This window comes from Homarus americanus, unplaced genomic scaffold (assembly GCF_018991925.1).
Source record: "Homarus americanus isolate GMGI-L3 unplaced genomic scaffold, GMGI_Hamer_2.0 scaffold48681, whole genome shotgun sequence".
NCBI classification, from domain to species: Eukaryota; Metazoa; Arthropoda; class Malacostraca; order Decapoda; family Nephropidae; genus Homarus; species Homarus americanus.
In genome coordinates, this window is record NW_024743462.1 from 1 (window position 1) to 18944 (window position 18944).

At 42.4% G+C, this 18944-nt stretch overlaps 1 protein-coding gene across 1 annotated transcript; it reads left to right on the plus strand.

Moving 5' to 3' along the window:
- The first annotated feature begins 10152 nt into the window (after window positions 1–10152).
- On the plus strand, window positions 10153–18529 carry LOC121877171 (axoneme-associated protein mst101(2)-like). The gene is made up of 9 exons (XM_042382790.1): window positions 10153–10397; window positions 11693–11834; window positions 12168–12812; window positions 13760–13828; window positions 14035–14163; window positions 14806–14937; window positions 15556–15687; window positions 16451–16687; window positions 18246–18529. The coding sequence occupies exons 1-9, from the start codon at window positions 10302–10304 to the stop codon at window positions 18527–18529; spliced, it is 1866 nt and encodes a 621-aa protein (XP_042238724.1). The 5' UTR covers window positions 10153–10301.
- Window positions 18530–18944: the final 415 nt, after the last annotated feature.

Here is an 18944-nt window from a genome sequence, read left to right on the forward strand (position 1 = left end):
ACCACTACCACTAGCACTACAACCACAACAACCACAACCACCACAACAACCCCCAACAACCACAACATCCACTACTACCACAACCACATCAACCACAACTACTAGTACTACAACCACAACATCCACTACTACCAAACCACATCAACCACAACTACTAGTACTACAACCACAACTACTCCTACAACCACAACAACATCTACAACCACAACTACCACAACCACCACAACAACCCCAGCAACCACAACAACCACTACCACCACGACCACATCAACCACAACCACCACTACAACCACAACTACCACAACCACAACAACGTCCACAACCTCCACTACAACCAATAACTACTCTCTACCACTTCGACCACATCAACCACTACAACCACTAGCACTACAAACCACAACTACCACAACCGCCACAACAACAACCACAACTACCACAACCAATCACAACAACAACCACAACTACCACAACCACTACAACAACCCTCAGCAACCACAACAACCACTACCACCACGACCACATCAACCACAACCACCACTACAACCACAACTACCACAACCACAACAACGTCCACAACCCAGCACTACAACCACAACTACCTCTTACCACTTCGACCACATCAACCACAACCACTAGCACTACAACCACAACTACCACAACCACCACTACAACCACAACTATCTCCTACCACTTCGACCACATCAACCACTACAACCACTAGCACTACAACCACAACTACCACAACCACCACCACAACCACAACCACTACAACCACCACAACAACAACCACTTCCACCACGACCACATCAACCACAACCACTAGCACTACAAACCACAACTACCACAACCACCACAACAACCTCAAGCAACAACCACTTCCACCACGACCACATCAACCACAACCACTAGCACTACAACCACAAGTACCACAACGTCCACAACCACAACTACCATTAAACAACCACAACAACGAGTACCAATTAATGACCACATCAACCACAACCACTAGTTCTACAACCACAACTACCTCCACAACCACATCAACCACATCAAGCACTACAACCACAACTACCACAACCACAACATCATCTACAACCACAACTACCACAACCACTACAACAACCTCAACAACCACAACAACCACTACCACCACGACCACATCAACCACAACCACCACTACAACCACAACTTCCACAACCACAACAACGTCCACAACCACCACTACAACCACAACTACCTCTACCACTACGACCACATCAACCACTACAACCACTAGCACTACAACCACAACTACCACAACCACCACAACAACAACCACTTCCACCACGACCTCATCAACCACAACCACTAGTACTACAACCACAACTACCACAACCACAACTACTTCCACTACCACAACTACCTCTACCACCACCACCACATCAACCACTACCACTAGCACTACAACCACAACTACCACAACCACCACAACAACCTCAACAACCACAACATCCACTACTACCACGACCACATCAACCACTACCACTAGCACTACAACCACAACTACCACAACCACCACAACAACCTCAACAACCACAACATCCACTACTACCACGACCACATCAACCACAACCACTAGTACCACAACCACAACTACCTCAACCACCACAACCACATCAACCACTACCACTAGCACTACAACCACAAGTACCACAACAACGTCCACAACCACAACTACCACAACAACCACAACAACGAGTACCACCACGACCACATCAACCACAACCACTAGTTCTACAACCACAACTACCTCCACAACCACATCAACCACATCAAGCACTACAACCACAACTACCACAACCACAACATCATCTACAACCACAACTACCACAACCACTACAACAACCTCAACAACCACAACAACCACTACCACCACGACCACATCAACCACAACCACCACTACAACCACAACTTCCACAACCACAACAACGTCCACAACCACCACTACAACCACAACTACCTCTACCACTACGACCACATCAACCACTACAACCACTAGCACTACAACCACAACTACCACAACCACCACAACAACAACCACTTCCACCACGACCTCATCAACCACAACCACTAGTACTACAACCACAACTACCACAACCACAACTACTTCCACTACCACAACTACCTCTACCACCACAACCACTTCAACAACTACAACCACAACTACCACAACCACAACCACCACTACAACCACCACAACAACCTCAACAACCACGACCACCTCAACCACAACAACTACCACCACCACTACAACCACAACAACCAGCACAACCACATCATCCACCACAACCACATCATCCACCACAACCACCGGTTTACCTACATGTCGACCAAATGCGCATTTCAGTATCAGATGTTCTTCTCCCTGTTTTGAAAGGAGCGTCGCTCTAACTGTTTGTGAAACCGAAGATGATCTTACGCGTGCGGGTTGTAGAAACCGGTGTTTTTGCTGTAAGAAACCATAATTAGTCTTCAATTAGAATATGACGTCCATTGTATATGAACCATTGTTCTGCATGGCAGTGAACAGTGACATCACCCACCTTTACTGTGACCTATATATTCTGCTAATGAATATGATCTATTCCTTTGTGTTTGAACCTCTGTCCTGCGTGGCAGTGAGAAGTGATACCACCCTCTGTGTCAAGACCTGACTGGATTACTCAAAATAGGCAAATTGTACTACAAGCTTTGTCATAAATTTGTTAAACTAAAAAAAAAAATCTGTAAGAGCTAATGTAGTAGTTCTTCGAGTAAGTTATGCTCTGCACACCATATACCATTTCGGATCGTCTATTCCTCTTTATCATGTTCTTACAGTTCCCCTCACTACCCTCTCGCACATCCCCTCCCCTCACTACCCTCTCTCACATCCCCTCCCCTCACTACCCTCTCGCACATCCCCTCCCCTCACTACCCTCTCTCACATCCCCTCCCCTCACTACCCTCTCTCCCTCTCACATCCCTCCCTCACTACCCTCTCCCATCCCCCTCCCTCACACTCCTCTCTCACTCACCCTCCCCCACTACCCCCTCTCACATCCCCTCCCTCACTACCCCCACATCCCTCCCTCACTCACTCCCTCACATCCCTCCTCACTACTCCTCTCACATCCTCCCTCACCACCTCCCTCCCATCCCTCCCTCACTACCCCCTCTCACATCCCTCCCCCTCACTACTCTCTCACATCCCCCTCCCCTCCCCCCCTCCCTCACATCCCCCCCTCACTACCCTCTCACATCCCCTCTCTCCCTCACTACCCCCCTCTCACATCCCCTCCCCCTCACCACCCCTCTCACATCCCTCCCCCACTCTCCCTCTCACATCCCTCCCTCACTCACCCTCTCTCACATCCCCCTCCCTCACTCACTCCTCTCTCACATCCCTCACTACCCTCCCTCATCCTCCCCTCACTACCCCCCTCACATCCTCACTCATCCCTCACCCCTCCCTCACCCTCTCCTCCCCTCCCTCCACTACCCCTCTCTCCTCCCTCCCTCCCTCACTACTCCCCTCACCCCTCTCCCCTCCCTCCCTCTCTCGCTACCCTCACATCTCATCACCTCCCTACCCTCCCCCACTCTCCTCCCCCTCCCCTCACTACCCTCTCTCACATCCCTCCCCTCTCTCCTCTCACACATCCTCCTCATCACTCCTCTCACATCCTCCCCTCCCTCCACCCTCCCATCCCTCCCTCACTCCCCTCCCTCACATCCCCTCCCTCTCACCCTCTCACATCCCTCCCTCACCTCTCCCTCCCTCACTCCCTCTCTCACATCCCCTCCTCCCCATCCCCTCCCCTCCTCACTCACCCTCCCCCTCACACTACCCCTCCCTCCCCCCTCTCTCACATCCACCTCTCTCACATCCCTCCCTCACTCACTCCCCTCCCCTCCCCACACTCCCTCACATCCCCTCACTCCCTCTCACTCCCCCCCTACTCCTCTCTCACATCCCCCTCCCCCTCCCTCTCTCTCACATCCCCTCCTCACTACCTCCCTCACATCCCCTCCCCTCACCTCTCCATCCATCCCTCCCCACCTCTCTCTCACCCCTCCCACTCCCCTCACTACTCCCTCACCCTCTCCTCATCCCCTCCCTCACATCTCCCTCTCTCCCCTCCCCCTCCCTCACTACCCTCTCCGCACATCCCCTCCCCTCACTACCCTCTCTCACATCCCCTCCCCTCACTACCCTCTCTCACATCCCCTCACACTGTCAACTCAGCTTCTCTCCCTCCGTTCTCAGTTCTGTGTTTTCTTCTGTCATACTTCTTCACCCACTCTCCTATTATCTCAATGCTGTCCTTCCTTTTTTGTTCTTATCTTTTGAAAGTTTCCACCATTCTAAGATTAAAGTAAATCAACATAACGTTGTCCTATGTAGATTTTGTTCACTGTCAATCTGACCCCTTGCCTCCAAATATATGCAATATATATAGATACGTGCGAGTACACAGTGTATATGTATGTATTCATGCACAAATGGTATGTAATATTTGTATTAGGGCCATTTGTCTCACCCCTCTTAAAGTGTGTTGTTACTCTCTGCGGTACAGTCACTAAAAAACTATTTCTACTTGAGTGGTCGATGAATTTCAGAATGAACACAGGGACTCCTGTTTTCTCGGTAGGGCTGTCAAAATTCTTCTCCCCGTGTTTCGTATTTTTTCAACACAATTTTTCAAAAAAGATAGTTTTTGAGTGACTGTACATTTTCCTTTGAGTGTTTAAAATCGTCTAATTTTTGCTGGGTTTTTTTTTGTGTGTGTGTGTGTGTGTGTGTGTGTGTGTGTGGTATTTCACGACTGAAAATAAAATATTTAGGGTTGTCTATCCCGTGTTTGATATTGAACCTTTACACCAATACCCTAATCCTTAAACTGTTTTAATTCTTTTTCTCAATATTGGTAATGTATTATTACTAAGAGATACTGCCTCTTACTGACTAGCACTGTGGAAATCTTTCCTCAGTTACTGTCACTGTACTATGAACATCTTTCCACTGTTGTCACTGTATAGAGAACAACGCAACCTCTGCCACTGAAAAGATTTACTTCCAGTGACTTCAGGTACTCAGGTACTCTACACTGTAACACCTGTTACCCTTGTAATATAATAATACCTTCTGGGATCTACGTAAACACCTGTGTACTTTAATTTTTTGCCTCAGTCCTGTTCATTGTATTACCTAACGTTGCGCCTCGTGTTTCGTGTTTCATGGTGCAGGTTTATGTACATGATAAAATAAAGCTATATATCAACTGAAGACACACAGAGCTGAATATTTGTTCATTAATTCCTCCAACGTAAACAAACTATTATTGGCGAATTTCAGCTTTTACATAATCCGTCTAATTGTTTCTGAATGTAGGAAGTTAATTACGAGACAAAACGAGAGGCGAGATCTATAATTTCTGTCCATAGATAACCCTGTTATGTTTTTTGTTGTATATTTTATAGTTATCTGTTAACCACAAAAACGAAAGTCGCAGAAATGTAACAACAATCTGATAGACTGTTGTTACCAACAGGTGTAACAGGTGTCAGTCCCGGTTTGTTTACCAAAGGAATGGTGTATTGTTCAGGTTTGTTTATGTATTTCCGAATCACTGAACTCTAATGGTTTATATATATATATATATATATATATATATATATATATATATATATATATATATATATATATATATATATATATATGTATGTGTGTGTGTGTGTGTGTGTGTGTGTGTGTGTGTGTGTGTGTGTGTGCTCTAGACTAAAGGATCTGGGGACGTTGACACCTCTACTGAGCCTCATCCCTACCCTAACACTGTACAGATGTCACCGCATTAATACCGACACTCAATACTTGTAAGTGAGAAAAAAATCATTAAGATGTCAGTATTGTGTAGGCCATCATTCTACACCATAAAAATTGAAGGGCCAGGGGCCAGACTCCCGGAGATAACTATATTTTTAGTTTAAATATATGGTGATCTACCTTATATAACAACGATCTCCCGGTGAAATGCAAAAACAGAAATTTAAATATTAATAACTAATTAAGAATAAAAACTAGAAAGTAATGAATAACAATGTTGATATATACTATCAAGATTATATAAATTCTCCAGGTGTACAGGTGTGAAAATGAGGTGAGTGTACTGTACTCCCCGCGGTAAATGTGCTTCACAACATCAACAACTTATTCGAGAAAATTGGTGTTATATCCACCTTGTTCAAGCGAGTAATACAAATTCAATAATCTAGAGCCAGTGTCACAGCAAAAGGAGGAACCACTGAAATTAAAAGTGATTGGAAGGCTGAGGGTGAAAGAGATGGAATAAGGTAGAGCTTCAAAAGTCAACGAGCGACTATAGCTGAAAGGCTTATAATAACGACATATATAAATGGGGAAGAAGAAGGAGACGTTGAAGAAGAATGAGAACAGGAAGGACAAAGGAAGGAAAACAGGGAGACCAAAAGAAAGGTTACTAATAACATTATAACGACAACGTCAAAAAGAAACGAAGGTCAAACAAGTGTAATAAAAAAAAGTAATTAAGATGAAATAGTACATAAAAACTATATAAAAACCACTTGTAATCATTTGCCAATAACTTTTTTAAGAGTACATTCACCCGGGGTTAGGTGACGCCCACAGGTGTGTGTGTGTGTGTGTGTGTGTAGGGTGTGTGTGTGTGTGTAATAATAATAATAATAATAATTAACGGTTTATTGAAAAAGTTCTGCAGCCCGAAGGCTGAAAATATACATTGGACATAAATGACTTATTACATACATTGGTAGTTTAACAAAAGCCTTCATTAGAGAAAGGTAAAGGAACATACAGTGAACATACAGATTAATGTAGGATTGTACGTGTTGAACAGCAAATACGTAGTGTAGTAACTCCCTCCCAGATGGTGTTAGGAGGGACCTCACGTGGTGTAGTAATTCCCTCACAGATGGTGTTATGGGGGACCTCACGTGGTGTAATTACCTCACAGATGGTGTTATGAGGGTCCTCACGTGGTGTAGTAATTCCCTCACAGATGGTGTTATTAGGGACCTGACGTGGTGTGGTAATTCCCTCACAGATGGTGTTATGAGGGACCTGACGTGGTGTAGTAATTCCCTCACAGATGGTGTTATGAGGGGGCCTCACGTGGTGTAGTAATTCCTTCACAGATGGTGTTATGAGGGTCCTCACGTGGTGTAGTAATTCCCTCACAGATGGTGTGATGAGGGACTTGACGTGGTGTAGCAATTCCCTCACATATGGTGTTATGAGGGACATGTGGTGTAGTAATTCCCTCACAGATGGTGTTATATGAGTGAGGTTTGGTCCCAGGCCTTCCTATCGTAGACGGATTAACACATCGCTGGTTATCACGGGCCGTTATCACTGGGTACCTGGGACCTCACTGTGTGAAGGTTAACTTGGGTACGACTGTTACTGTTGAGTTGTTCTCACTGACTTAAGCACTGTTCACCTCTGTTTAACACTGGTTCCATTCCTTTCCTAAATGAAATTGTAACTTCTGGCGAGAACTTGTTGATATTCCGGTGGGGAGGAGGGTTCAGGGGAGGGGGTTGGTATGGGCCAACTTAACAGTTGACCTGGCTGCTCCGAGAGGAGCGCCAGGTACGTCTTGACCCTTCGGTGGTCAAGGATGTAGTGTAGTGTAGTGTAGTGTAGTGTAGTGTAGTGTAGTGTAGTGTGTGTGTAGGGTGTGTGTGTGTGTGTAGGGTGTGTGTGTGTGTGTAGGGTGTGTGTGTGTTTGTGTGTGTGTGTGCCATTCCGATAGTTCATATGCACAGAAAGTAGCCGAGTACTAATATTCCCCGCCTCTCTCTCTCTCTCTCTCTCTCTCTCTCTCTCTCTCTCTCCACTGTGTCGTTAAGACAAAGGTACTGGGATCATTGTTAACATTATCCCATGCTATTGCCGGTTAGTCAGGTTACACCATTTAACGTGTGATTACTCCCGATAACACGTGATAGCACCAGAAAATATCACGATAACACCAGATAACCAGCAATAACATCGAATAAGTCGTGACAGGATCAGATAATGTGTTAGTGCTCCAGATAGCACGTATTAGCACCATCCAGCACCGGATAGCACATGATAGCACAAAATAAGTCTGTAAGAGCATTTGATAACCTGATAGCATTAGGCAATTCGTCATATGTTACCTTAAATAACACAGGTTTCTCGAATAAGTTACAGTATATTTATGGACTGTCTGTGTGTGTGTGACGGGGAGTTGTGTGTTTGTAGATACAACATGGACAGAACGAATTTTAGGGGGGGGGTGGATATTATGCTGACACTGGTATCAGGAGGGGCTGGCAACCGTAACATAGTTTGGGGAGGTGTTGTATTGTTTCTCTGGGGTTGATTGGTTTCAAGGACGTGTAAATGGTGGAGGGTTTAATATGCTATTAGGATAAAGTCATTGGATGGAAGGTGTTGCTAAGGTGGTTATTATGTGCTTCTGTTGTGAAGAGTTGTGCTGTGAGGTTTAGGTGGAGACAGTTTGCAGGGATGGTGTGCCGAGTTAGGCGGATGATATGTGTAACCATGATATCGAGGTACTCTTGCACGCTATGGAATTCCTGATTTAGAACTGAAGTGATTAATGTTTATGTATTTGACGCAACTTATTTTCCCTTTGAGGGTTTTGTTTGGGTTTGTCTGGAGTTTATGAATATTGGAGGCAGATGGTGTTGGGGCTTGACATAGTTCACTGTGGATAAACTGTTTGTTGTAGGTGTTTTGAATGTACTGAAAGTGCGTGTGGCTTTGTCGTCTCATTGGGCCCAGTGTGATGCTGCAGATTTTAAGGTTGTTCACAAGAGTATGTTCGTTGTTCGTTAAGTGATGTAATGTGTGGGTGAACAAGGTTGAACAAGAGGACAGAGCTGTCAGGATTATGTCTAGTTGGCAAATATATTTATTGCAATGGTAATTTCTTATCTATTTACATGATAATTTTCGATAAAACGATTTTGATGGTACAATAAAAGCAGGTACTGTATATATAGTAGGTAAAACAAGAAATATTAATTATTAGACAATAGATATTTTTTAAGAGATGATTTAAAGGAAGGGAACGTAGTCTTTGCTCGGATGGGTGGGGGGTAAGTTGTTCCACACCTTCACACCATGATATTTTATGGAGGTCTGGGACTGAGAGGAGCGCATGGGGGGCGGTCTTAGTAGCTCTGGGTACCTGAAGTTGTATCTCTGATTATTCCTGAACTGGAAATAATTATTGTCAAGCAAGTGATTGGTAGATTTGTAAACAAAGAGGGCACAGCAGTGGGTGTTAATACCTTCTAATTTTAACATTTTCAATCTAGCAAATTTTTCGTTTGTGTGATCTGTTTTTTTTTTTTTTTTAAGTAGATCATTGTCCGTACAACTCTCTTTTGTGTAGTAAGCAGGGATTGTGTTTTTGAAGAGCCAGAGGCCCCCCATTGTGTGGATTTACCATATATGTATATATTATGATATCGGTAATACTGATTATATTAACAAAGTAAATGATATCTAAGTAAAAAAATATTACATATATGAGTTAGGATTTACAGTTTATAAACAAATTAAAAACAAATAAGGTCGTTCAAACACACACAAAAAAATTAGCTCAGAATTAATGTCTGCAGTTCCGTTGTACATTTTCTCTACTGACTGTGTAGAGTATCTTCTTAAGGAGTGTTTACATATCTCTAACTCCGTATGTTTTGGAGTCTCTGTTTTCATATCGTAATTTCTTGTTATCTTTTTCCTTTGTATTGAGGCTGTGAAGAGTGGAGTAATAATTTTTGTATGTGTAGGAGGTCGATGAACTTGTAGACTGGGAACATACATCACTGTTGAATGTGTTCCCTGTATGTCGTTTGTGTTTTCTACATGAAATATGAACCCTCGGGGCGGCGATGAAAAATCAAAGGGCAGAGCATTTTATGATCTCGTGCAGCTGTCAAAACACGTGTTGTTTTCGAGCTGTGAACGCGATGAGAATATTTTATTAGAGACTTTATGCAAGTGGTTCATATACCACACAGAACAGTATATAAGTGTGTACATTTTTATATAGTCGTGCGTCTGGCTTACCGCCCCAGCAGCACCCTAATGCTACAACGTCTCCTGTTTGTCTCTGCTGTCGACCAACAATCTCTTACTCGATCGCTGAGGACACATCCCTCGTATGCTGTAGCTGAGGGAAGTTCTCCACACTGTCAGCATCTCTCAGAAGTTGTACATGAGCAGAATTAGCAACATGAGGGCGACGACCTGGCTGGTCGTGCTCAGCGTGTTGGCCTTTTATGGTTCCATCACTGCCAATAGTGAACGACAGGCAAGTACTGTAGTACGGCGTTTGTAGACAATCTTAGAGAGGAAGACTGGCGCCTCTCTCTCTCTCTCCCACTCTCCAGGCGTCATAAAATGTTTTCAGTTACTTTGCCTCTTGTTCTTCTTCACTGTACGAGATTTAAGTCAGCTCGAGATGTATATTAAACTTACCTTTTAACAGTGCTGTGGTCATGTTGAACACCAGTCTTTTATATCTATGTCGTGTACAAGGTTTTAGTAGACCACACAAGAAGCATTTTTTTTTTCGAATGTCAAAGGCTATTTACAAAAAGATAACGAATATAATGCATTAATAAATATTTTCTTTGGCATGGTTTTTTTCCTAATCTGAAATTTTTATAAACTTACGCATTGTATGTAACTCAAGTCTACCGACATATATATCACTTATAATATAGACTAGCTGGGGTATTCAGTGTTGCTCTTTTTTAACGAAGTACATTTAACCAAAATGGCTGCAGTCACCACCCACTAAAAATTGAGGACAGCTCATACTCTACAGTATGTTTCTTTCAACCCCACTAATGCCGAGTCACATAAAGTTCACCTCATGTTTATATACCTGATTTAATGTTAATTTATATTTCTCTTGCACTTACATTATTATTTAAATTGTATTTTATGTTTCTTTCTTTGTTCAGAGGACAAAGGAAAGGTGATTCATACAATATGCAGGTAACTACAAGGACACAATTTGTTACTCCAAATCTAAACACTTGGGCTGATCCCCTTATTCACACGTTCATGAGCATTATCAAGGCTATTTACATAGCTATAACAAATTTCAGATCTGTCTTAAAGAAAAAACACCGAGGCAGTGCATAGCAAACAAACAGAAAAAGGGAGGTTTGTCCCAAATCTCATGTTTGAGTAATTTCATTTTTCAGTGAAACTCAGTTGTCATATTTTTTAGGAAACTATTACATAGATTATATCATTTTATTTCGAAGTAAGAAATTGCTGGTATATTCTGAAAGGTAAAGAAGCCGAGAGGAAAAACTTACCACGCTTTCTAGTTGTTCCAAACAAGAAATAAAATTGACATTCAAAAGTTCATTACAAGACGTACTCAGGAATATTAAATGACAGAAGCGAGCAATTATTATTAACACCACAAATGACGTAATGAGTCACCAGGAACTTTCGGTGCATTATGGTAGAGGAAGTATACTGTGTCACTGAGTTGAACAGAAATTCCGGTGTTTCGTTGTAAAAAGGACGAAGGTTTTGCCAGTGGGTGAATTAACCAGAAGTGTACGGCGGTTCATTGTGTTGCAGGAGGCTGAGAGAGAGGTGAATGGTGGCAAGGCATGTAAGGCAGCTGGAGGAAAGTGTGTGTCGAGTATCACTGCCTGTTATTCCCCGCTCCCTAACCACGACGACTGTCCAAGCAGTACAAGGAAATGTTGTGGGCGGACGGGTGAGTACATAGTTGTCGGGCATGACAGCCCCACAAACCTGTCCTGTTAAGATTCAGACTGACCTGTACGGCACTGTCTCAAATACACACACACACACACACCTGTCCTAATCACAATACCCAAAGTTTCTCTTGAAAAAAATTAATATCAAAGCACATTTTTCCCCCCAAGGTCCTCGGTGAACGACCAATAAAAGAAAACTTTATTATTTGTGGGAATGTTTAATTGTCGACTCATGAGATATATATAATGATGTAGTATATACCCAGCTGGTATACAATATAGAGAGGAATACATATTAATATAAAAACTTTGGTTCTTTATTCTCACAGTGGGGGGATCGCAGAAATCGACGAAGCAACTGGGGAAGAAGGGGAAAGCCAAGAAGGAACGTCCTGACACAGATGGCGGAGATAAAGAGAAGAATAACAAGAAAAAACGTAGGAAAATGGACAAGAAAAAACGTAGGAAAATAGACAAGAAAAAACGTAGGAAAATAGACAAGAAAAATCATCGTGAAGGAAATGACATAGAGAAAAAGGTCAAGGAAACGTCGAAGAGTAAACAGACAGGTAGAAATAATAAAAAGAATGAAAACTCTGAAACAATCGAAATTAAACGACACAGGAAACAAAACAAAAAGAAGAGCAAGGCAATAGATAAGAATGAACGTAGAAGAGAAGACAAAAAGAAAAAGATAAAAATATTTGGAAAGAAGGAAAGTTCCAGAGGAGAAGGCAAAAATATAAAGGTCAAGGCAACAGGGAAGAAACAAAGCTACAGACAACTAAAAAAAAAGATGGTGATCAAAGGAATAACCAAGACTGAAGAACAAGAGAACAATAAAAGAAAGAAGATAAATGGAAGAGAAAAGAAGAAAGACTCTAAAACTAAACAAGAAAATCAAGAGAAGAGAAAAATGACTCTCACCAAGACGAAGAAGAAAAAGGAGAAGAAGAAGGAAGGAGGGGTGCAAGGTAAGTGATAACTCATTTTTTGCTCGTACAGTCGCCTGCACTTACACCTGCTACAGTGCTGGTATCTTTTGTGAGATGTGACAACTCTGTGGAATACTTATCTAGTATCACTAGTCTGGTTACTATTGCGAGATTCCTTAGGGCCATTCCGGTAGTTTTAATACGATGTAAACAAACCCAGAGCCGCCACATCTCACAAAACGCTCCAGCCACTGTACCAGGTGTAAGTGCAGGCGACTTAAACATAAAATAAGGTATCAACAAACCCCTTCTTAACAGACGTCGACCACCAGACATTGAAATCAAATTTTGTACCAGCAGGTTGGATGTTGTTTGTCACACCTGTAAACAAACTATTGGTTGATAGGTGTCTTGTTTACTTCCAGGTATTGTGTGATATGACTTGTTGACACCTGGAGTATTGTTTTTTAACTTACTGATACCTGGAGCACAGTACTGTCCTTTTAACTTGCTGACACATGGAGTACTGTCGTTCTTAACTTGCTGACACATGGAGTACTGTCGCTCTTAACTTGCTGACACATGGAGTACTGTCGTTCTTAACTTGCTGACACATGGAGTACTGTCGTTCTTAACTTGCTGACACATGGAGTACTGTCGTTCTTAACTTGCTGACACATGGAGTACTGTCGTTCTTAACTTGCTGACACATGGAGTACTGTCGTTCTTACTTACTGACACTTGGAGTACTGTCCTTTTAACTTGCTGACCCCTGGAGTACTGTCGTTCTTAATTTACTGACACAGTCCACAGGCTATGAACTGGGAGAGAGAGACTGAAGAACGTGATAATGATCCCACATAGTAGGTTTACGTGCATAAATTTGGTAATTAGAGATAGGGAACGTGAAGCAAAGATCCCAGACACACACACTCTCTCTCTCTCTATTCATCTATTTACCTCTTTTGTATATATCTATTTTCCAGCGTCGATAAAGAACAGTGGACAGCGCTCTAAAGACAAGGGCAAAATGTATGGAGAAAAACCTTCAAGGAGTGAGTACAGTACCGCCTTCCTGTTACGTACCAATGTTCAGGTGCCTTAAGTTTCTATACGCCGTGTGTGTGTGTGTGTGTGTGTGTGTGTGTGTGTGTGTGTGTGTGTACAATGTTATAATGAAGACTGAAAAAAATCATATGTAACTCTCCGCAAATGTGTAATTTTTACACACACACACTTAATCATTCTGTTCCTCCATCAGAATGTAAACAAAAGAAAAAGTGCAAAAAAGCTGGAGGTTCTTGCAAAGGGTCGTGCTCGAAAAGGGAGACGGAGATGGTGAAGGGTTGTAAAGGCAAACGTTGCAAGTGTTGTGTCCCAGAAGGTAGAGGTAAGGTCACACTTGTTGTTTACCTGCGTGTATTATTAGTATCCTCAGTAACTGTATCCTTCAGTAAACAGTTTCTTTCTATATAATTGAAAGAAAAGTTTATATGACAGTCAACAGTCTTATACTTTAAGTTACCATTCTCGTTGTTAAACCCTGAAATTAACACTTAAATTAACATAGGTGGTGAATAAAGTAGAGTTGGATTTATTATTCACTGAAAATGTAAAAGATGATAATTTCTGGAGGATGAGGAACGTGAGCTAATCAAGGGATGTCATGGACCCAAATGCTGGTGTTGTGTTCCGCTCAGTAAGTAAACCTCACGTCTGAAGTGTTTTACTATACAGACCTACATAGTTAGAGCTTACTATACCATCCACAACTTAAACCATGTACCCTTGAAGTAAACCTCAAACACCGCGTATGAAAGACTGTTTGCCGAAGCTTGAAGGACCGCGCGATGTTTCTTTTATGATGTAAGGCTATAGTCGGTACTGAAAACTATCTGTTAAAACTCCTCTGTTTTACAAGGTAGACTCATCCCTTAGACCGTGATAGCAGCCGCTCTTATAGTGTCGTTTATGATTGGACTGCAGTAAATAACATATGGTTGTAGTAACGCTAACGTTCACTCCCCTACAGAGTGTAAAATAAAAAAAAAATGCAAGAAACGTGGTGGTACCTGCAAGACTAATGAGTGTTCTGACGGTGAACGTGAGATAAACAAAGGTTGTGGGGGCAAAGGCTGCTGGTGCTGCGTTCCTCCCAAGCAAGGTGAGTGTACAGTACCACGTCTGTTTATTGTATCCTGAGAGATATGCTGAGAAGTTTACTTAAATATTTACACATGTTTTATTCTGGCAACCACATTTTTTTAGAGTTACCATCTTCCTAAATATTCACTGCTATAATTTTGTCTCCTAATTGGGGTTATGACAGCTTATATAGTTAAGACAGAATTCCAGTATGAGTTTTGTGTTATTTTAGAACGTTCATTTTTGTGCTTTAGCGTAAGTCAAACTCTTAACTGCGTTCTTACGTCTCTGGTTACCAGGAATTTTCACCAACTAACAGTATTGAGTCACAGAGTTGAATGAAATCTCAAATTTAGCAATGCATAAACGTTGATCGTCCTGTTGATGGGATACGAATGAAGATCAATTATGTTCCTGTATGCACTAAAATACATTACGTATTTACCTTACTTTAAATGTACACGTATATGCTCTAAGCTTGGAATGTTAACTTAAGTTCAATAATGACACTCAAACTTCATTTGATTTTATAATTTGCGATAAATCATAGCAAAAACATTGATGTAAAGTTTGTTGTGTTGACATTTTGTTTTAGCGGAGTGATACAGTTGTAATAAGGCAAATAATATATTTATAGGTTGTCAGTCCAAGAAGAAATGCACGCAAAATAATGGCGTCTGCCAGACTAGCCAGTGTTCATACGGTGAACGTGAGATCCCCCGAGGCTGTCGCGGTCCCAACTGCTGGTGCTGTGCCCCACCCGAGGACCGTGAGTATTGCCACTAGAGAGGGGTAAAAGTGCTGTTTTTGAAAGCTATTTAAGTTTGCATTTAACAAGTGTATGTTGGTTCCAAGTGTTTTCCATTTGGTCGTTTTAGAATTGTATTTATGTGATGATAACATTATTCACACGACTTTTAATGTCACCTGTAGACACTGATGCATTGTTCTGTCCAAGGCTGCTTCGGATTTACGAGTCTGAATCTTCGGGCTCGTGGAGCAGGAGAAGAGGCGACAGGACATTTGCTGGCGACTGTACACCAGTATATAGTGATAGATACAGCGGTATAATTTGGCATATTTCAATCTACAGTATAATAGTTTACAATAGCATGCAGTAAGCTATGGGTTGTGTAGAATACAACAGGGAATAATTGAATAGGTTATGTTGTAAAAGAAACAGTAGCGTGCATGTGTCACTGACAGCGTTGTCACTGCTGGTGACTTAAGTTCACTGTCGTATTCAGGATAAACAAAAGTTCCTTGACGGGTAACTACATAAGACCTACAGTAGATCTCAGCAGAGAACTTGTAGGCAATGCGAGATATTCTTGAGAACGTCGTGAATGAGTAAATGTGTTGGAAGTGTTGAGTGGCTTGTGCAGTCTGATCCACTGACCTGTGTCTGGCAAGAGAGTTCCTCATGACGGTGTAGAGACAACGCAAATAAGTGGAGAATGGCTGAATATACGTAAATCTTCAGTCTTGATCACCTCCTGGACGTCTCATGATGTACAAATATGTTTCAACAGAGTGCACTGCTCTGTCGTCGTGCGACCAAGGCCATGCAGTGTGCAGATCCTCGTGCCAGAACGAGGAACGTGAGGTGCCCGGAGGCTGCCACGGGTCCAGCTGCAAATGTTGTACCCGGCGCCCACCTACCTGTCCTGCCACAGCTGACTGTCCCGGCATCTGTGTAGAGAAACAAAACTGTATCAAACCCCTGACGTATTACTACTGTTCAGGTTATGATTGTACCTGTTGCCAGGGTAAGTAGTCATGGGATGTGTTGGGTATTTAATCTCAACATAACCTTTATAATATATATATATATATATATATATATATATATATATATATATATATATATATATATATATATATATATATATATATATATATATATAAATCACAATCCAGACATCTTCAGAGGCAACTGGATTTCATGGACAGAGAGAGGCTTAAATATACAGGGTGACCTTAAAAACATGAGGTCAGGTCATAATGATGTCATCCACTAATCCCCACACCAACACACACGTAGAGGAGCTTAAGAGAAGGGGGGTGACGTGACTAGTCAGGTCAGGTCAAAAATAAGGGACCCACTAAATAACTATCATACATCTAGATCAAAGGTTTTCAAAGCATTTTTAACCTTGGGCCACTGACAAATAAATTTATGTAACATATTATCAGTTTTGAACTGACCATCACTAAGGTTTATTGATTTTAATTCCTTAATCAAACTAGCTTCAACCAGAAGTCTTTCTGTGACACAAGATGATTTAAATACTTCTAAGCCTTTTTCATGTTAGGAATAATAATCATCCCATTGCTTGGGAAAAAGCTTAGAAGTATTTGGTGCGCTTGATCCATGATATATGCTGATAACCACATGGGAAAAAAGAAAACACGAGGTTCCCAAGCGCTTTTCTGTAATTCACTCTTGAGGGGTGAGTACAGACTAAGGAGTAGTTACTAACAGGGCTAATATATACAGTAAAGGAGAGCGAAATCAAGTCCCTAGCGACAGTAGGTTTCCACCATATTCAAGCCCTTATGTTCAAGGATGCCTACCTTTGATTGGCGCTCCGATTTGTCAATACAGGTATACAGTACACTGAACAGTGTATGTTATGCAGGGATGTTTGCATGAATCCTAGGAAGGGTCAAGGTGAGGTAACAGGATGTGATGATATTTAATCAATTAGTTTAAGGAGTGGTGGAGGCTAGAGAACTGGTCTTAGAAGAGAGAGCGATGACTCACACAAGGAATCGCTCTCACATCAACTGCAGAAAAAGAAAAGAAACAAGCAGGCTAAAGGTGGAGAGGCCAGTATTAAAGATTAAGTTTTTTTAAGAGTTCAGAAGGAACTAGTACTGGTTTTAGGGAAAGTTACCTTGTCAAGATGTCTCTCAGGTTACGAAGAGGAAAGAGACACACCAAGATTGGAGTGAAAGATGACAGTTCTGTTTGTTTGTTTTTTGTTTTTATAAGTAATAGATTTTTGTGTTGCTGTGTGCAGTAGTTAGAAATAAAGTTATTTTATGTTTACTCCGTCGAGAAATAGACTGTCACATAGAGTCAGCTTGATCCACATTCCTCTGGATTAGGCTGTGCGGAGTGAACCGAAGGCTGCAGTTTTCTAGTCCTCTGTAGGTGTAAAGATGTGGGCTGAGGTGAGGATTTGTCTTCACTGGATTTCTAAATCAGACCCAGGTGAGCTCAGGATTTAGGTTAAGAAAAAACCAGATTTCTTCGAACACCAGAACATAGATGAATGGGTGGATGAGCGTTTGTAACCATAAGAGATTTTTACATTTCAGAAGATGGAGTAGTAACCCCAGGGACTACTGCCACTACAATAACTCCTACCGGCCCCACTACAATGACTCCTACCGGCCCCACTACAATGACTCCTACCGGCCCCACTACAATGACTCCTACCGGCCCCGCTACAATGACTCCTACCGGCCCCACTACAATGACTCCTACCGGCCCCACTACAATAACTCCTACCGGCCCCGCTACAATGACTCCTACCGGCCCCACTACAATAACTCACCGCCCCACTACAATGACTCAACCCTTACCGGCCCCACTACAATGACTCCTACCGGCCCCACTACAATGACTCCTACCGGTCCCGCTACAACAACTCCTACCGGCCCCGCTACAACAACTCCTACCGGCCCCACTCCAACAACTACCACCTCCACTACTTCTACGACAACAACTACCGGTACTACTACAACAACAACCACCGCTACTACTACTACAACAACAACTACAGCTACTACTACAACAACAACCACCGCTACTACTACTACAACAACAACTACCGCTACTACTACAACAACAACTACCACCGCCACTACTTCTACAACAACAACTACCACCACAACTACATCTCCAACAACTACTACCACCACCACCACTCCAACTACTACCACCACCACTACAACAACAACTACTACCACCACCACTACAACAACAACAACTACTACCACCACCACTACAACAAC